Below are 21,465 nucleotides of genomic sequence, written 5' to 3'. Positions count from 1 at the left end.
ATTATATAAACAGCTGGCCTTTAATAATAATGATTTTTTTTTTAAACCCCAAACCCAACCTCTGGCTATGAGCATAGTTGCTTTAACTTGCAATAGGAAGCTTTCACTTACTGTCCTAAGCATTCAAACACAAAAATCTGGATCTTTTCTCCCCACACTTTAAATATTTTTCCAGGCTATTCCCAGGTTTTTCCTTTTAGCATTCCCTAAGAAACAGCTACACTCACTGTCCTACTATTGCTAAACACTCAGCTCAGCTATGGATAAAGACCAGAGGGGTGGCATGAGTATGCAGAAGGGGATCTGGCAACCAGACTCTTGAGAAACCTGAGCTTCATTTTCTGTTCTGAATCAGCTTCCAGGGAGACCTCAGTGAGCTGCTTGGGGCTGCTAGCTCCTAAAACCCAGCACCCAAGGCAACAATGGCATCCAGTACCTCCCATCCCTTTCACCTTTCCCTTCAGCCTGCTCTTCTGGGCCAACTCAACCACATGTGGGAAGATGCCATCACTCGTATGTGGGCTGACACCCTGAATGCAATGAGAGCCCAAAGGAATCACCTCCCAGTAAATGTAAATCACAGACACACAACCTTTCATCTCCCCAAACCACAGTCCCAGGCTTCTGGCACCAGTCCTCCAAACACCCTCATCCTCTTAAGTGTTGGACAGAGGGAACATATCATGTTCCCCAGCACCAGACCAGGGCAGCAAAGTGAGATCTGTGTATGCTGCCTGTTGATGGGGAGGGGCAGGGGGGAAATGTGATTGTTTTGTTGTGCACACTGACCTACAGCACCACCATGTTCCTTAACACCAACATGCACCATGCTGATCACCCTCACCCCAATTCAATAAGTGTCAAGCATGAGGACACCAATCCCATTTCTGCCAAAGCAAGCACAGCACACGGTGTGATGTTTGCACTGGCCCTGCTTCCTGCCTGGAGGATGCTTGCTCCATCTAGCTAAAGCAGAACTGCTCTAAGAGATTACATTCATCCTGATACAAAGCTGGGGCCACAACTTTCCTTGTGCAACATATCTCAGCGACCTTGGCTTTGGAGACCAGTTCCCAACCGGAGATCAAACTGCTGCAGTAGTGATGCCTGCTCCATCTGCACCATTGATGGGTCATGGTCACACCTGACCCCACAGACACACTTTTATTCAAACTATTTCCTTTGTGTAAGCTTTATTTATTCCTTGCAGGGATTGCAATGGTGGCTTCCCCTTAAGTCTTTCAAGTCTTCCATTCAGCTCTCGTTTTCTGAGAAGCACAGCTGAACTCAAAAGCTGTCAGAACACACATACCTCCCAGGGCTACAGCTGCAGATATTTTGAACCACTCATCCTCCTGAGCCTGGAGCCAAGAACCACGCAAGAAAGTCCACTGCTTGGTGTGAGATTGCAGAAGCTCTGAAACCCCCCTTTACTGATAGATCTACTATCATCTCCAGCAGAGCCAGGAGATCCCCTACCTGCCCAAGCTCAAAGGAAAAACATAGAATAGTTTGAAGTTGATGTTTTACATGTAAGGTAGCAGAGATCTTCAGTGTGTGTCATACTTCCTATAAAGAGTTTTACAAGTGACTCAAGCTGCCCAAAGTGAGTTCAAACCAGCCCTTTCTTCCCCCCCCTTTTTTATCCTGCTTCTTTTCACAGGACCACACTCATAATGATGGAAAAGTTTGAGTTAAAAGTGTCATCTACATAAAGGTTGCCTAGATACTTTGAATATGCATGCCACAGGATGTGTGCAAATAACAGGATTTCACTTTGCGTTGCATTTAAAAGAAAACGTGCCAAAAGCGATCACTCCGCACACAATGGCTAAGAGAACAAATGATGAGTCCATGCCACACTGATAGCAGGACTGAAGCTAAAAGCTTCATTTCATTTGCCTAAAGTAAAGTAAAACCCAATTATTCCTGAGAAATAAGAAGTCTGAATCAGAAGGCATCTAAACTTTTGAATTCAATTCTATTGCTGTGAATGCAAAGCAACACTGGTCTCAGAACATTCTGGAGACATGAATGAAATAAGGATCAGTTAACTTCCCAGGGAGATATATCCCTATTCTACACCTAAGTAGAGCAATAAGGAATAGATAAAAAATACAACATTTGAATTCCATATCTTGCATGAAAACATAAATGGAACGTTATATACTGTGTGGGGATGACAAACATCTCAGACCATTTGACTTGTAGCCAGACTCTGCAGCCTCTGACATACATGGCACATTTAGCTTAGAGGTTAAATGAGACTTTGGTGCAAAAGAATGCATTTACACATCAGCCTGCAATGTGGCATCCATCCCCCACTTCTCAGGCTTCTGTTTGAATAGATCAAAGACTTCTGGCCATGGAAAGCAACATCACACAAGGCAGCTGAGAGCCTCCTAACACCTCCCCTGCTGCTGCTGCTGGCCGTGCTCTGGCTGAGGACTCAGAGCAGCCACAACAGTGCTGTTAAACAACTGAAGTCAGCAATGAGCAGATTACACCAGTATCCCCAGATATGATGAATAAAAAGTGTATTTCAAGGAAAATGTTTTTCAAGAAAATTACTCCAATACAGGGCAGCAGCAGCTCAGCACATGGCCATGCCCAGGCACTGTGCCACCCAGAAAGCAGGACTGGCTGGGGGAGCATCTCCTTGCCCTAGCAGTGGGGCTGCATCAAGGCAGCCTCTGCAGAATGAAAGATGTAGGGAATGAGGCACTTGAACATGATTTTTTCTCCAAAGTGTTATCATTTGGCAATTTGTTTTATGCTCCCAACCCCATTGTTTCTGAGACTTGCAGAACAAAAGCAGCCACTCATCAAGATTCAAAATTACAAGACTTGTCTTGCAGAGAAAAAGCAATACCTAAGTTATATCTAGTTTTGAGAAGGCTACAATTCACATAAAGGTTAGCAAAGCTCTCCTCTATCACTTTAATTAATTATGCACAGAACAGGAGTGAAGCAAACATATCCAAAGCTCGCTGAAGTTGAAGGTGCATTGCAGCCCCATGGCTTTCAGCTTTCACTACAAAAAAAGTGGATTCTTGCTTACTACTAATTTAAAGAAAAATAAAAAAGTAATAAATTCAGACTGTGAGTTTTCTAAAAGGATTTGGTTTTCACACTTCATCTTTAGACAGCCATAAGCCGCTCGCATGTCTCATCTTACAATCTAATCGGTTTAGATGATCTGATTTCACTTTTTCCCAGAAAAATATACTGGGTAGCATGTGGTAGCAGGCAGGACTTTGCAGGGTTACAGCAAGCAAAAGGCAAGCAAATGGCATAGCTGCCTAAAAACAAATAGCAAGCAGCAAATCTAAGGTGAAATTAGTATAATTAGCTCCTCAAAACTGCTGAATCCTGAGCTGGGAATCCTGACGACCGCTGGAGGTGGATCAAGCCAGCAATACTCTGAGAAATGAAGACGCATAGCAGTTAAAGTCTGTTCAGTAATGCAGGGAGGGCCAAATCAAGGAATCCTACACACATCCAAGCATGAGCACAGACCCATGACACCTGTCCTTCACACTGCCAAGGATGAGCAGTGTGCCCAAAGGGCTCAAACCCAACTTTAAGGCCTATAGCTCAGAAATACTGTTCATGCAGTCTACAGATTTTCCTCCCTCTTACTTTACCAAAGATTTCAAATAAAACCCATTGGTTGTAAGGGAAAAACTTCTAAAGGGAACAGAAAGACTATCCTCACCTCTAGAGATCCAGCAGAGCTATCTCATGCATGCATTCACCCCACCTTCTACTCATACACACCAAGGTTTAAAACACAATAATAACTGATTCTCTATTAATCTGGAGAGGGGCTAAAACCATCTTACAACTAGACAAAAACAAGACAGGAACAAGCTCATTCCTAGGCTTATAAAACAAGCCTTTACAGATAATTATGTTTTATTACTTTTCATTTTATGAGGACTGTATTATACAAAACAAATACCAGATGCCTATTTGCTGCATCTGGGGGAGAGGCGGAATCTCCGCAAGCATTGCTGTAAGCAGCTCTGCTTTTAATTAAATACAATAAATGCATAAAAATTAATACTGTTGGAAACCAGCAGGTAGGAAGCAAACAAATGCACTGTAGATGCTGAGAGACCCCCTCCCCTCCAAGCTCCTGCAGCAGGAGCAACCATTCATCGGCCTAGGCTCCTTATGCATTTCCCTTTAATGCAGTTCCATTAATGCCAAACTTTACAGATAACCAAAAGCTTTAAATAAATAAGAAAAAAAAATAAAAAATAAGGAGAAGTGAAGTAAGCAGGATTTAATGCTACTTTTGTTAGAGACACTCATGCACTCAGCCAGGAAAACCTGCAAATAAAAGTCAAATTCTTAACGATGGAGAAAGAGAAGAGAGAAGGCAAGGAGGTGTAAAGGCAACCTTAAAGAAACCATCCAAAACCTGACATACCCTTCTACTGCTAAGTTGCCAGACTCATACAAAACACTCCCAAATGGCCTGACAGAAGGTGTAGAACAAGCCTCTATACCTGAGATGAAGGACATGCATCTGAAACATGTGGACAAAACCAGAGCAAATAATCAGCAAAAATGGGAAGCAGCTCCTAAAGGACAATAAAACACAGCCAACTTTCCAGCAACTGCCAGATGTCAGCCATTCACCTCCCCAGAGGCACCACTATGAAATCTATTTCCCATTTTCAATGGTGGTTTCCTTTTTCATTTTAAGTGCATTATGATTCAATCATGGGGTGACAATAGACACTTCTTTACTTAAGGCTGATACCAGCCCTACATTGTAAATCCAGTTTTCAACATTAGGTCTGATAATACTTTAAAGTTCTGCAGAGGAGACTGAAATTGTGTACACAAAATCTCATTGCAGTGGGGAGTCAGCTTCTATTTTTTTTTTAAGTAGAGATTTTTTAGGACCTGGTGCAGCAATAAATGCAAGGTAAACAGCAGTGGGATGGTTTCCATGCTTTGCTGCTCATTTTCAGGTTTCCATCTGTTCTATTTATCAAAGCTGAGGATGGGTCTCTTCTATTATCCTCCACCACTGCATATCCTCAACCTACTTCCTAATCAAGTTTGTTTACAAATATTCATTAAATTCCATACTTTCTTGGCCTAGACCAGGGTACCACAAGCTGCAATTACAGCAATCAGTGTATTGATTATTGTGAAACATGGTTACCCTGAGACCAAAGTTAAAAGTAACAACTATTGCTATAACCAGTAACTACACCATCAGAGCACCCAGGGATCACACCACTATCTCTAAATTCTTATACCACCAGTTTTAGACCTAAACAACACACACACACTGTAATAACAATACAATAATTCACACACTGTGAATTATTTTACTATGACCTGTGTCAAAGTATTTTCATTAAAAATGAAAGAGTAAAAAAACTTTTTGCTAAAAAGGGTTATTATTACAGGTCATCAGAAATAGCTAATAAAACAAAAGATGGAAACCTGTTTTCACTGCAATTCACTAATGTTGTGATACAGAAAGTAAAGAGACAAGTGCCCTGATTATTTTGGTTCTCAGCAACAGTAACTGAAACAGCCATCAGCAGGCAGTGAGGAAGAGCCCTGTCAATGAATGGCAATGATTTTTTGACACCTTTAGCACAAACACTTAAGACAAGGACCAGGTCCCCCTGCACAAACACAAAGCAAGAGTCAACCCAGACCTCAAGGTACTCAACTGCTGAGCTCCACAGCAAAGACAAAGGAGGATCTGAGGAGAGGCAAGCTGAGAAAACAGCCACCCCCATAGTTAGCTCCACATCCAGAGACATGCACAGAGTTTAGAGATGAGTGGGAGTCTGGGGCTTCTACTGAGCTGAGGGTACCTGGAGCCTTCACACCGGGCACAGAGCTCAGGAAGCACCGTCCATTTGCGGCTGGGTGACGGATGCTCCTTGCCCCAGCCAAGGGGTGCCTTGACAACACCTTCTCAGGGTCTCTGAGCGTGCAAGGCCCAGCTGGGGACAGCCAGATGCTGCTCAGCCCTTCCAGCTCTCATCCTGCCTCCAGCAACCCTGAAACAACACTGACAGGCAGATGGGACAAGGTGATGGGCTACCCTCAGCTGAAGGTGAACAACCACCTCCTGCTATCAACAGCTTAGGTACTTGTTCCTTACACACCACATCTGCAAAAGCCATATTCCAAGGAACAAAGCTGAGATTTTATTACTGGTCTCTGCAAGTAAATTTTGGGAAGGCCATAGAGAAGTAATTGCATTTGTGTGCATGTGAACTCACAAATTAACCCCAGGAACTCTGTTTATGGCGGGGGGGTCATTAACAAGGAGAGGTAAGAGCAGCAAGCACACGTAGCCCTGACTTTGATGTGTCACCCACCTGCCTTCCCACAGCTCCAGCCACTTGTGTGCTTTGATTCCCGAGCCTTCCCCGCCACCGCTTCACTCAGCTGCTTTCATCTTGCCACAACAACAGTCCGTGAGGAGAAAGGGGGAGAGGAAAGAGGTGAGAAAGAGAAATAAAAAGAGAAAGATTTGGGGCTGGAAAAGTCAGCTTGGTAGAGGAATCTGGAAAGAACTGACATGCTGTCAGGCAGAGATGAAAGCACTAGAAATAAGGGATGGGTTGCTCACTTATTAAAATCGTGGTATGATTCTAATAAGGAAAGCACATCTTTGGCACCTCCTTGAAATCCCTCCGATGAAAGAGCCACCCAACAATCTGGGACACCTAAATTCAGTGCCATTTTTATCTTTTGTCAAATATGCATAAAAGCTTCTGAAGACAACTATCCAACACAAAACTGTAACAAAAAGCATTTTAAAATCTTACTTTAACTGATCCACAGGCCACACTGACTATCAAACCTGAAGTGATGCCAGGCAGAGAAGAGAAACCTAACATCAGCCTGAAGTAAAACTTGCAGAACTGTAGTAAAAAAGCAGGCAGGAACAGGGGATGAAGAACAGTTACTAAAATGCAGGACTGCCTGAAATATTTCTCTATCTTCAAAAACTGTTGCCTTGAAATTTCTACCTACTTCATTCACCTCGCTGCTATCAGATTTTTTATTATCCTCAGTTTTGAGAATTTGTCTGGCACTTAGTATGCAGGAGCAGTGCACAGGAATAGATCCTGCTGCCACAGATAATGCGGTTCTAAGGGAAACCCATCAATTGTTAATGGCCATGCAAATTGTTGAAACTAGAGAGTTATTCACAGTTATCTCGCTGTGATTTGGTAAGTGTCCATGCCTGATGTGATCACTCACTTGATATATTATTCCATTACAATTCAAGTAGTAGTCTTAGCTTTTGAGTTTAGAGAAAAAAAAAGTGTGAGGGAGTGTGGAAGGGTGAAGGGATATTATTTGTTTTAAATTATTTTGAACAGTTATACACACCTTCTTATGTAAAGTATGATAAATCCCTTCCTGCAACTACAGTCATGCCTTACTGAAACATTTAAATCCCCCCGATCAGAAACTAAAGGAGCTTAGCATGCAACTTTAGAGCATGATCCTGTGAAGCACTTTCTTATGTTTCAACCATACACATGGTGCACACATCCTCTGTGGCACTGGATCTTCCAGCTGCAGTTCACACCCTTTTACAATTTCTGATCAGGGTTTTCTACTGCTTATGCAAAAATTTGCTGGCATTTAATAAGCTATAGGCGTCTCCTCAAATCCATAATGCATTCAGTCTCTCTTGCAGCAGCAACCTACTGATCATTAATTTGCAGCTTTATTGCAGCTCCAACATTTCAGCTGCCTTTTTTTTTTTTTTTTGCATCTTGTCTGAGATTTATTACTTCTAGCAAAGTGTACTTCAGTTTTTTCTATTTTGTTTGCTGATTTTTAAACCGCCCCTAAGGGGGAAGTGTTACTGTTCTTTATAAAATAATTCTGAAATCACAGTATTAAAAAATAAATCCTATAATTATGTTTCCCATTAGGATTAGATAAATTACATTTAATTAAAAGAAAAATCTGCTAGCACCCAGCACAATGGTTGGTGGCAAACTCCTAAGAGTTAAACATTCATGTGTTTATCTTCCTGAAGCAGCTGACTGAGCCTATGAGCAGACACACCAAAACAAGCCTTCAGAGATATAAACTCAGACATTGTAACAAAAATTTCTCCCTCCCTTCAGACAAAGATTCTGATTTTTAGAAGCAGTCTCTGAATTTATTCTTCACTACTACAAAAACTACAATTCTGATGGGCTTTCTGGTAGTAACACACTGAACTACCTGACCGCACCACGAATTCCAGTATTGTGATAAAATATCTGCAATTATTTGCCAGGCAAAAACCAGTATCAGAAATCAAGATCTTCTAGAAGAATGAAGAAAAACAGGATCCCAAAAGTCTCCCACACTGCTGCTGGTCAGGTGATGTTCTCCATCAACCTGAAGGCTGCAGGGGTCATAACACACATTGCAGCTCTAGCAAACTATTTATACCATGCTCCTTTTTACAGCCTCAGAGAACTAATTATTAACAGGATAGGATCCCCCACAGATACCCTCAGCAAACACTACGGTATGCAATTTTCCTTTAGGAATTTACTGCTACGCGCAGGCCGTCAGCATCACGCTCTCAATTTTGTTTAGGAGCTGAAGAATGATTGATCTTATTGATTTGTGTCAACAGTCTGACATGGCCATATCGACCTGCTGTAATTTTGTAGGAGGAGCTGGGAAAGGAAGTGGAGACTGCATTCTCTGTGGCACATCACCCTGCCCGAAGAGAAGATGATGTGAGGGATCCTGGTACAGCCATTGGCGGGACCGCACTGGGACTCGAACCGACACAAGCGAGCGACGAGAGATTTCCCACGACCGTGTTTACAGCAAATCCACTGCTAAACACCCAAATGTATAATTATAATCTATTATAATTATGCAAAGAAGTAACATTTCAGAAAGGCCTTCTCATTTCCCATTCTTAGCATTGAATACTTTTGTTTTGCAGCCAATCAACTAAATTAGCCCTAATTCTGTTTCATTCATAAACACAAAGAGGATATTAGAGGGGGAAAAAAGTGAATAAATGGAAAATTCACTTAGGAACCCAGGAATTATTTTGTTCTCATGTATTTCTGGACTAGAAACCATCATGGAGAAATAAGTCAACTTACAGAAGCTTTACTGAATTTGCTAACTGCACTGCAGGAGTCCTTGGGACAAGTGATCAGGAACAACAGCGCTTCAGTGCCTGGGAAAGCAATGGTCTTTGGTAGCAGCTGAGTGAAGCAAGGAGAGTTAAAAGGTTCATATACAAACATGTCCTCACTCAGGACAAGTAAAACCCAGAAAAAAAGCTTTAGAGGCTATTTGTCCTCACCAGACACACAGAGGAGAGCTGCTAGAGCTGCTTTATACTGCTTCTGACAACTGTCACCTTTTATTGGAAAATAATTTTAGACCGATGCTCACTGATGCTTCCTGAGAAGGGGATATAGAAGTAGTATTTCAGTTTTACGCAGGCTTTAAACATTATAAAGCACTAAAGTAAACCTCTAAAATGCCTAGGAAAAGCAATGACTCCTTTCCATTTTAAAAGCATATGGAAACATAAGCATGGTTGCCAGTGGCAATCCTGACTGTCAGACTGCAGGCTTGAGACATCCAGGCAAGAGAAGGCAGGAGTTCCTGCAACAGCTCTGCCAGCACCTCACTTCTCCCAGGGACTGCAGGAGGGCTGAGAAGTCTGTCTCACTGGAGTATGAAATGGGGGCCTTATTTCCCTGACACAAACATCCCACCCCTACCACCTTTCAGGGAACTTCCATTTAGCATCCTGGCCAAGGAGACAGCACCAAACCACCTGAAAAACTGAAGGTAAATCTCAGCAAGAACTGGTGGGAGAGACAAGTGCAGAAACACAAGATGTTTAAAGAAAACAGCCTCTTCTTTCTCCTATTATTGAGCAGGCCTAACCCTCCTGACTGGCTTACAGTTATGTTTTTTTGTTCTAAGAAATGATAACATTTTAGGAAATCAGATTGCACTTGGAAAGTCATCAGCCTGGCAGCACTCATACTAGCTTTTTCCCAGAAAAGCAGTTAAGACACAACATTTTGCTGAGATAGGGCCTGTATTACTTACAACACTATTTCCCCCTTCCCATGTGAAATGAATCTCTTCTCTTTCATTCTCATTTGGAATTAATTTCTTAAACTAATTTCCCCTTGCACCACAGCAGTAGGCTGATCTCCCACCTTTTGGCTTTCAAACACCCTCCCAGGCTATGGGGCTCCCCTCCCACTACCAGGATAGTTTCTTCTAGTGCAGCTGTCAAATTGTTACAAATTACAATTTGTTGTAAAAGTGGAAGAAAGGACTCCCACCATTCTCTGGCTAGAATCTTTAATAGCTCCTGTGCATACTTGGGATCTCAGGCACCCCCTGCCACAGCTCCCTCCCTCCCTGGCTTCTCTAGAGACTGGGGGTGACTTGTATCAGCATTACATAGTAGCAATGCTCCTTACAGTTGACTGAGGAGGCTCCCAAATTAAGGGCAAAACAGTGATGATACATGTCCTGTTTGCTCCTGAAATTTGTATTGAAAAAGAGCAACACAAAGCCTCACATAAAAGCACAGCATAGCTAGGTCAACACAGGAACGGGAACAAATCTACAGCTCAATGAAACCTGTATGTCCCAAATACATGGAAATGTGGAAAGGTGTAAAACCTTAAATATAACCTAAAGTTATACTCACACATTCCCACAGGCTAAACTAATATCCATATGACATGAGACAAGAGTATAAATCTTGCATTATCATCTAGATATAGCCAAGTCCATGAGAAGTCAGTCACCTTAGCAGCTCAGAACACCATTTAACTCCATTCACAGGCCAGACAGTTGTCCATGTACCTACCAATTATTCTTCTCTGGTTAGCAAAACAGTTTGTTTACCCAAGACCACAAAACTCTGTGGATTTTCTGAAAGAAAGCCTTCAGAGAAAAAAGGAAAACAATCACAGATATTACTCCAGAAATCATCAGATTACAGCACATTCTCTTGACTCACATCTGTTGAGTAAATAAGTGCTTCGTGCAGACCAGTTTCATTTACTTCCCTCTCCTGCAAGCAGCTGCTGGTTTACTTTGCTGCAGGCTGTTCCAGGACTATATGTGGGGCAAAAGGATTATCTGCAGCAGTCAGAGCAGCAGTCGTTTCCGTTCAGGTTTGTCTCGAGCTGGGACTCCTCTTGTTCCATCCCATTCTCCCAGTGAGATGCAACACTTCACAGATGCATGGATGCAAACAGGAACACCCTCAATGCAGTAGGGAGCAGCAGGCAGCTGCACACAACTCACAAGAGAATCCCAAATTCAGCCACCTCTCTCCCTTAGGAGCAGTTTCAGTGGTTACTTTAGGCCACTACAGAACATCCTGCAGAAATCAGACTTTGCCCTGTAAAATACCCAGGGAGGGTAAGAAGGCAGGAACACCAAGGGATGCTCTGCAGCACCTACTTGCTGAGGCCACCTCACTGGAGGCACAAGAGCACTTTCTCTTGCCAAAATAGGTAGCTGGAACTGTTCCTCTCAGCTCCATTCTGATCTGGGTTCAACAAGCCCTTGAAACTACTTGTTTCCAGATTAATACTACTTAAAATGATGATTCAGATAATCTTTTTCTTTGAATTTTGTTCTGTCATCAAGTGTCTCTTCGATGATGAGTATTTATCGATAAACTATCCTAGATCAATTTTCCTGGGCAAGAAAAATAAAAGCAGAGCCCCTTGAGCTGTGAAAGCTGTGCTGACATACATTCTGCATGCAGAAAACATCTGCTGCAGACCAGATCACCCATCTACTGTAATGCTTTGTCACCACACAGCCTCATATGAGATGCTTCATAGAAAGACACAGAAAGGCCTGGGGCAACCAATTATAATAATAACTCACCCCACAAGAAAACTTAATTACTTGAGGTTAGGAGGGCGCCTGGTTTAAGGCCCGCGGGCAGGGTGGGCTCCTCTGCCAGTGCCTGACCCTGCAACCCGGCCACACACGCGGCAGTGCCCAGCAACGGGAACACCGGGAACACGCACATGGATCCAGCCACTCCCACGCACGGATCACCTGTTCCCCCACACAGATCAACTGCTGCCCCGCACAGATCCACCCACTGCCACACGGATCACCCGTTCCCCCACACAGATCCACCCACTCCCACACAGATCCACCTGCTCCCATGCATGGATCCACCTGCTCCCACACACGAATCTACCCGCGCCACGCAGATCCACCGAGGGAAGAGCCTGCTGCAAGCAGCCAGGCTCAGGAGTGCACGGCTGCCTGTGAGCTCAGGGATGCCCCTGTTGCCCCTGCTCCCAGCTCCTGTCAGGGCATCAGCCTGGAGCCTCTGGAAGCTCCTACCCCTCAGGGCCCTACTTGCGTTAAATCAGCAATAACAGGCACATAAGGACACTCTGCAATACATACAGAGAGCAAGAGGAAGAACACAATAGAGCAAGTCCTATATTCTCAGACATTCATTGTTATTTACCTGTTTACTGCACTTTGGATAAATGTATTGTAAACCAGGCAAATTTCCAGTTCCTCAAAAAATCAATATTTAAAAGTAGTCTGGTGGGGACAGGTCTCTGTAGGAGCCAAGTTACTCTGGGAAAATGCCCAGCAGTCTCAGTAGTTTTTGAGTTTTATCCAAGCTCCCAAAACAGCCTGGTGATATACAAGATGCCCTGACTGGTCCCCATCTCACTTCAGATGTCCTGAACAACAACCACCCTGACCCTGGGTGACTTCTCAGACCCATCCTAAATAGCTGCAAATGAGCTGCCTTGTGAAGGCTTTTAGATAATTAAAAAAATAATCCAGTGAGTGATTAAGTGTGGCATTTACATTTGTATTTTAGTACAATACACGGAAGCTCAGTATATTACAAGTACAAGAATTTCACCTTTGTTTGAAACATGCACATACATGCATATGGAGCATTCACATTATCATCACATGTTGGACGGGCAAGCCTAAGCCTCATTTCACATTCTCCTGCCAGTCTGCTGAGTGGCAGTCATCCCTCATGTGTACTTCTACCACTTCTTTTTTTCAGTATGTGTATTTTATTCCTAGCGGGAAGGAAGCAAAACTAAAACCTGCTTTTCTTCCCATTCTGTGCCTATTGCACGAGTGACCATCACTCATGCTTTTCAAGGGTGGCAGGTTCAGCTGTGATTGGCCCATGTTCCACCAGTAGAGTGCACACCAGGTAAACCTACCGGGTACCAGGCACCAATGAAAATGTTCAGCTGGGTACATTCTCCTGTAGAAGCACACATCCAGCCCTGCCTAGTGCTACTGTGTGCCCTGCAGAGATGTCTCCCCGGTGTAAGCATGCAGAGTGTAAGGTGCTGCTGCTCTCCCCTTCTGCCAGCACCCACAGCCCCAGGCAGATCCGTGAGCAGCTCCTGCCATAGGCTCCTCCTCCACCACCACTTGCTTCCAACCTCCTCCGGCAGAACCAGTCCCACTCATGAGGTCCTGCATGTTTTACCTCCTTTTCTCAGGTCAGTCATGATCACACAGGCTTTTTGAGCACTGACCAGTCAAAAACCTAGTCCATAAAGAACACCTCATTATCCTATTTGTCCTCCACCATAGCTCACTTTTCTCCAAAAACACATTTTTTTTCTCACTTTTCCTTCTACATTCTACTCCTTTTTTTTTTCCCCCTTTTGCTTCATTCTCATCATTAACTTCAGATATCAAGCATGGATGAGGAAAAAGTCTCTCTGCATGAGCTTCTGGTGAGACCTTATGCTTTTTGATACTATCTCTGCTACCCTCTCCATCCTCCGAGGGCAGGGTTGCTGCAGGTCAGGGGATATACCACAGACATTATTTTACTTTCCTAGAAAGATTCTCATTTTGGTGCAAACTTCTTCTCTGCATCTGGCTTCACTAGAACATCACATTCCTCCATTTCTTTTGGTATCCACAGTCATTTATATTACCTTCCAAAAAGTAATTATTTGGAACCAGTTAAGCCTGTATATGAATTCTGCCTTTGTTTAAAACACATTGTACATATGTATATATTTAGACCGTCATTAAATATTTAAGAGGCTGTCTTCAAACTTCAGCAGCAGCAGCTTTTATTCCCTTAACCCTTTGTGAAATGGAAAGCTTGAGGCTGAAATCTTATTGTGGAGGAATTCAGAAAGCCCAGCTGCCTTAGTGCTGGGTGAAAAAGGCCACCTCTGACAACCAAGGACACTATAAAGAAAACCAGAGGTTTTCTTTGTTTTCTTTTATATCCTGTTTGCCAGCGGTCTAATCATGATAATGTAATTCATTTTAGTCTGCCTCAGCTTTATCTGCTGAGATGCATAACTAGGATGCAAATTAATTAGCTGTGACATACAGATGGATCTTTCAATACAATTCACAGAGACAGTCAAATACACACATGCCCATCCATGCTTTCCCCAAACAAAGAAAGACACTCTACACATTTTTCCAGAGGTCAGGAAGTCACCTTGCTTGGCCTTTTCAATCTCCTAGAGAGGAAACACCACATCCAGCAGACAGGTGGACCTCATGCGAACCCAATATCAAATGTTACACTCTAGATGAAACCCCATCACAAATTAATTTGGTTTGTGCAGCCCCACACCCAACACATCATAACACCACTGCCCTGCTAACACAAGGTCAGCACGTTTTAAAATCTGGTCACCTAATCTACCTGGCTTGGCAAGGCCTCTAACCTAGACCAAATCATTCATACATCACCCTGGCAAGCACTGGTATCCCAAGACCAGCTCTCCATGGCCAGGGCACCTACACTACTGTCTTTCACATGAAGTGGTGTAAGTATCACAGCAGAGGATAGAAAAATCAGAAAAGCACAACATGCAACTGCCAATTGTATATGGATATGCCAACAGACGTATCCTGGAGAGTATGTTTTTCCTTTTTTTTTATTAAAACCTTGAAGATGCGTTGTTAAATCCAAGCCCCAAATACCTCACAAGAGCCACTCCATGTGCAGTTTTCAAGGCCCAGATATATTTAGAGACACTTCTTTCCAAGCACTACAGCCTCACTGATGATCGGATGCTGCTTTATGTGGGATGAAAAATGGAGTTCTTCCCACAGCTTTCACATCTGAGTTACACATCAGCACAGAAGCATTTCAACTGGACAGCTGTGTCATGCTACCTTGGGGATGTGAGCCTAGCAGACTTTATGAAGGGAGTGGAGCCCCAGGCACGGTCCCTGCGGGCACAGAGGAGGCAGCAGAAGACACAGGGGCTGGCAGGACGCGGCACTGGCAGAGCAGCAGATGGCACACTCGGCTGCGCATCGGCACCGAGGCACCAGGGGAAGGGGCAGCAGCACACCCCGTCAGGCGTCCTCGCTCCCCTAAGATGCGGGGTCAAAGAGCTGCACATCTGCTGCAGTCCACTAGAGCAAACCCCTCCACCTCAGCAGCCTGACCACAGACTGAGCTTGCCTCAGTTCTTGGCGTAATCTTATTTTCTTGACAGCATCAGTTTTTAGTTCCTGTCTTTTAACAGCAGCATTGCAACAAATGTTGAAGCCCCCCACCCCAGATCCAGCTGCATCCTAGCAGCGAGTGTGCGTCCTGTATGAACAGCGTGGCAGAGTGTGTACAGCTGGGTGCATGCTATCCTACCCCCGAGGGCTGCTATAGACAAATCTCACCACAATAAGTGGCAAAGACACTTAGGGGGAGCAGAACTCTCAGGGAGAGGTCTATCTTTTATTAGACCAAATGGTATAGCTGCAAAAAAAATCAGACTCACACCTGTGAAACCACAGGCAGGTATGTTTGGTTTTATGACAACTTGACAGCACACACACTGTAGTATACAGCAAATAAACAGGATTTTCCCCCATCTGTAAATTAGCTCCAATTGCCCAGATCCAAAACCAAAAAACCAATACACCCTGAAAGCCTGCAACTGTCAGGTCTCCCTTCTTTCCCACAAAGCATATATTCCCTGAAGGACATCACAAGCCAAAGGGACTCCCAGGTGATAAATAACATGAGCTTAGCTTAGTATCTCTACTGATCATTTGGCACTGACGCTGTATCACCTGCACATGTGCATTATTTCACCATTTGCCCATCAGTTTCCTGAAAATGAACGGGATTAAAAGTCTACTGAGTATTTGCACTGCTCTTTCCTCCCCCTCTGCAGCAGAATTACAGTAACCAAAAGGTGAGCAGAGTTCACGCAGGCTTCTCGACTTTGCAATGCTAACCTTCCCGGTCTCTTCCCAACCCCCGGGGATAGTTTCGGTGGAGAAACAGGCAGCCAGTCGGAAATTTTCACCAGTATTAATGCCAACGTAGTTTCTTCCCAAATGCTCTCCAGAAGTATTTTTCCACCCACGTTCCCCTGTGCACCACAAAACCCTCCAGCCGCTGGCAGCTCTGGGTGCATCTCCACTGCACACCACGCACTGCTGTACGGCTGGTCTGTTTTAATTCAGCGTGTAATCCGTGCTACCCAGGAAATACTCTCATGTGAAAAACTTCATATACAGGAACCTATTCTGCAGCAAACATAGCGGTGGTCGGCATTTAAATAAACTAATCAGCTGCAAAGGGCTTAGTCAGCATCGCAATCCTGGAGGTAATTCCCAGAAGCGATTTTCCCGGCAGCTATATATACAAACCTAAAAAGCAGACTGGAAGACAAGGGCAGCAGCACAGCGAGACAAAATTTGGCTTCACAGTGACATTACCAACAAATAAAAGTCGAGGAAAGGTAAGCAACCAGGCATTCACAGAAAGCACACACTGAGCTCACATCACTGGTGTATCCTCTCGCATGTGAAAACCAGAAACTCAGACACAGGACACAAACACAGCCAACACTCCTTCTTTCACTGATACTGTGCTGGTTTGAACTGAGAGGAAAAACACGGCAAGGCAAGTTACAGACTTGTCTGTGGAGATACACAGACACAGGTCAAACGCCAGGCAGTGCTTTTTGGAGGGCGCATCCCAGACATCACCCTCAGCAACAAACCCACTCTGGGAGCCTGGCTCACATGCGACCTGGAGAGACCTGAGGACACGTACAAACTTTGTCTCAGGGCAGGGAAGGCACAGGGCATCTGGCCTAAGAGGCACTGGGGGACAAAAAGCAGTGCCAAATGCCAGCGCATCCTCCAAGAGCACCCCGGCCGCTGGCAAGGTTTGGAAAGCGATCAGGCTGCGCATGCAGGTCACCGTCCCCGGGCAGGACACAGCATCGCCCTTCAGTGCCGCCGCGCCAGCTCCCCGGCCGAGGCAGCACGGAGCCGGCCGGCCGCCTCACGGGTGCCGGGAGAAGGCACCGGCTCGCCCAAAGCAGCGATGAAGGCACCGGCTCGCCCAAAGCAGCGATGAACGCCTTCCTCCGGCCGCCGCCAGCGCACCGGCACACATCTGCTCCCATCTGCCCGGCGGCGGCGGCACGCCGGCATGCCCTGCGGACACAAGCACGGGAAAGGGGCACCGCTCACTTACTTTTCGTATTCGGCGTTGTCTCGATCGCAGCGCGAATCCTTGTGCTTTTGCCAGTCTTTGCCATGCTTGCAGGTGGTCAGGAGGACAACATCCTCTCCGTTATGGACGTGATATAAGGCATTCCTGGTGTCTGACCCTATCCCCGTCAGGTACCTTTTCCCCTTGAATACCAACATGTACTTCCTGAGAGGAGGGATGGTGTTAAACCTCAAAAATCCCTTCTCCCCTCCTGTCCTAGGGTGATCCTTAGAAAAGAGCGGGATAGAAACGTCAAAGTTGGGTCTGAAGTTTTCAGTACTGATGCTGGCTTTGGCCAGCATAGCCTGGCCAATGTCGAACCCCACATCCTCAGTGTAGTCGGGCCAGGTGCCGGAGTATAAATTAAAAATTAGATGGTTTCTGCCGTTGTTCCACAGGTGGAGGCTCTGCACCTTGGAGCGGAGGTTGTGCACATACTGGGGCGAGAGCTGGTCTCGGTCCAGCGTGTCCAGGCTGAGGACGAAAAGGCAGGCCTGCCCGGGGTCCGAGGTGTAGAACCGGGAGCCCTCGATAGCGGCCAGGACGTTTTGGTAGCTCTCGGCGATCTTCTCCCCCTTCTGCTGCGGGTACACGTAGACCTTGAAGCCGTTTTTCCGGCACTGGGCGAAGTCGAAGCAGGACTCCATGCGGCAGCGGCGCCCGCGGTAGAGGCCGGCGCTGGCGTCCCGCCGCTGACGGGGGGAGACGCGCCCGCCGCCCTCGGGGCCCGGGCGCTCGGCGGGCGCGAAGGGCCGCAGGGCGTCGGGGAAGCGGGGCCAGGGCCGCTCGGCGCCGCCGGGGCGCGGGCCATGCCGGCTACCGGGCGGCGAGTGCCGGGCCGCCCGCAGCCGCACACCTCCCAGGTAGAGCAGCAGGGCAAGACAGGTGCCGGCAGAGAGCAGCGTCAGGTAGCGTTTTTTGGCCTGCATGTGTCCGGCGGGGGTCCGGGGGGCTGCGGAGGAAGGCGGGGGCAGCCCGAGCTCGCCGGGCGCCGCTCTCAGCTCCGCTCCGCCATCTTCCCGCCGGCGAGCGCTTCAAACTCTCTTCGCCCACCTCCGCTCGGCGCCGTTCCCCAAGCCGCCGGCCGCGGCCGCGCATGTGGGCGACCGCCGCAACTTTCTCGCCGCCGGTGTCTCAGGGGCGGCGGGCGGCGGCCCGGCGGCGGCCCGGCGGGGCGCCCCGCATGCACTCAGGGCCGGCCCCCCGCGCGGGGCGGGCACCGGGCAGCGCCGCTCCCGCCTTCCCGCCGCTGCCGGCGCTCGGCTCCGCCACGCTCCCGCCCACCCCTCTCCGCCCCGCGCCGCCAGCCCAGCCCAGCCCGGCCCGGCCCGGCCCAGCCCAGCCCAGCCGGCTCACAGCCCGCGGCCGCCGCGCCGCAGCCTGACAAAGCCCCGCATCGCCCGGCGCCCCACGCTTGGCCCGGGCGTCGCTCGCTCCTCGCCTCGCTCCCGCTGAATGGCCCCCAGGACAGAGCAGCGGCGGCGAGGACCCTCCTCCCTCCTCTTCTCCTCCTCCCTCCTTTTCTCCTCCTCCCTCTCTTGCTCGCCCCGCCCTCCTTCCCCGCCTCCCCCGGGCCGCGGCAGCAGCGGCAGCAGCAGCCGCCGAGCCCCGCGCTCGCCCACCCCGCCCGCCCGGGGCCGCGACCCCCGCCCGCCGCACCCGGCCCCGCGCCGCCCCCGCCCCGGCCCCGCGCGCTGACCTCACCCCGCCGCGCACCCCGCGCCCCCATTGGCGGGCGTCACGTCCGGGGGGGCGGGGCTTCCGCCGCGCCCATTCATAACCCGGCGGGCGGGGGGCGCCGCTGCTGAGGCAGCACTGAGGGTTCCCGGGTGGCGCTGACCTGGCTGGGCGCTTGGGGCTGCCCCGCGGGTGGCATTCAGTCACCCCGGGCTCGGGGGCTCCTTCGCCCCCCTGCTAGTGCAGCCTTCAGCCCCCGACCGAGCGTGCCCCGAGCCGGCTCTGTGCCGGCGCCGCTGCCGCCCCCTGCCGAGTGCGGCGCCGCTGTGCTGGAGCGGCCCCGAGGGAACAGACCCGAAACCGGGGCTGAGACCCAAAAGCCCAGCAGCGAGGCGCCTGCTAACGAGAGTTCTGTGTGCTGCGGGCAGAGCTGCGGACCGCGGTGGGGTCGGGGCCGGCCGGGACGTGGCTCCGCTGCCGGCGCTGCCCTCGCAGCCCCGGGTGTCCCCGCCATGGCCATCGCCGGCCGGGGTGCGGTGTGCCCGGCCTCACTGGGAGCAGGCCCTCTGCACCACTGAGGCGGCTCCTCGGGGCTGGCAGATAGCAAAACGATGCTGATAAACGAGTGGTCTGTGGAGAGCTGCCTAAGCACCCAGCCATCCCTGCAGCTACGTTTTTGAGCTTAACCTCATCTGCTCCTTGGCATTCAGTTCCTCACCAGCAGCCTGTGTTCTGGGAGAGCCCTCAGCTCCGGCAGGATGGCCTGCATGGCGAGCCCAGGCTGGAGGGGGTGGCGGGAACACAGCTGGGGCCCAGCTTGCTTTGGCACCCACAGGGCTGGAAGGGATGATTGCAGCGCCAGTGGATGTATCTGTTTCAGTCCTGCTAGCTCAGCAAATAATAGTGGGGAAATTACCTGGGATGGGCTTCAAAGTGCTTGCACAAGACCCTGGGTGCCGAGTAACTATCCAATGCTAAAGTCTGTCCCAACCTGCTTTCCTTGTCATTCACATCCTACATTAGAAGTAGTATTGGATTTGCCTTTCCTGCACTGCAATTCCCCTCTCCAGCTGCCAGATATAGAGGGGTCTTGCACCACCTGAGGGACAGAAACTTCGCATCAGCCGAAAGCTTTCCTTCCCCAGCACTCTTCCCTGCATGTCCCAAGAATGAGCCGAGGCTGCTGTTGTGTCCTTTCCTCTTGTCCCTGCACTGATGCTGGGTTGAGGAGGAGAAATGCATCATAATGTGTGTGAAGGCAGTGTCTCTTCAGGAAATGTGGTGAGACCTTAATAAGGAAGGGTACATTACTGATAGAAAAATGTGGGTCAATCCACACTTGGCTCCAGTTGGAGCCAAGAGAAGACAATTCTCTTCAAAAATAATTTGACTGTGGGAGGACTGTTGCAGGAAGAAGTTTGGAATAATAAGAAAAAGTCAGTTTCTGAGAGCAGTCATATTTGTGGCTGATGTAGATTTAGGTATGGCAGTCAAAAATTTTGGACAATGACCCACTAGTGGGGAAGTGTGATTAAATATTAATGGATTCGTTAGCCCTGTAGCCTTCTCTGAACCGTTTGTCACAGCTCGCATTCCAGAACTGAGATGCTGTTCAGGAAAAAAGAGGTCAGCTTCTTGAAAGGTGAACCAAGGCAGCTCACAGAGGCACCTTCTGTCAGGCACAGGAAGGTGGAATCTGGAATCCCATTACTGCAAATTTGCTCTGCAAATTAAGCCTCTGGGGACCAGTTTCAAACAGAAAAGGAAGGCTGTGAGCTTTGCTGCCTGTGCCAAGGATGGTAGCTCTTGAAAATAGGTTTTGAGGATGCAGTGCTGGTGAGCCTGTGGTGCCATGGTGCTGCTCCCTGCAACAGGGAAGTGCAGGAGGGAAGTGAAAGCTGTTGGCTTTCCAGCTGAACTGCCCTGCGCTTGAGGTAGCCACGCTGTTTCCGACTTCACAGCACCAGTAAATGCTTCAGGTTTGAAATATTTGCATCTGGAAAAAGGCAGTGAGGTTGTAATTTTAGACCACAGATAAATAAACTTCTGCAGATCACTGCTAGCAGGTTTTATGTGTAGGATTCCTTAGTTACATCTCAGGAATCTGAGTTACATCTCCAGAGAGATCTAGATCCCATTGTGCCAGGCAGAACCTACTCCAGGAGATGTGTGTGCCTGTACCTGGGGAGAGAGTGGCTGTGGTGATCAGTTGCCTTTTTGAAGACCTTTCTAGACTAGCCATC

The 21,465-nt window shown here is 47.8% G+C and overlaps 1 protein-coding gene across 1 annotated transcript in view; it reads right to left on the bottom strand.

Moving 5' to 3' along the window:
• EXT1 (exostosin glycosyltransferase 1) overlaps positions 1 to 18,689 on the bottom strand; it is a 177,472-nt gene extending 158,783 nt beyond the window's left edge. The window contains exon 1 of the mRNA XM_058803197.1: positions 17,528 to 18,689. Coding sequence (XP_058659180.1) covers positions 17,528 to 18,474 — 947 coding nt within the window. The 5' untranslated portion in view covers positions 18,475 to 18,689. The remainder of the gene's footprint in view (positions 1 to 17,527) is intronic.
• Positions 18,690 to 21,465: the final 2,776 nt, after the last annotated feature.

The sequence above is a fragment of the Ammospiza caudacuta genome, chromosome 1 (assembly GCF_027887145.1).
Source record: "Ammospiza caudacuta isolate bAmmCau1 chromosome 1, bAmmCau1.pri, whole genome shotgun sequence".
In the NCBI taxonomy this organism is placed as follows: domain Eukaryota; kingdom Metazoa; phylum Chordata; class Aves; order Passeriformes; family Passerellidae; genus Ammospiza; species Ammospiza caudacuta.
This window is presented reverse-complemented; position numbering and strand designations above follow the sequence as displayed.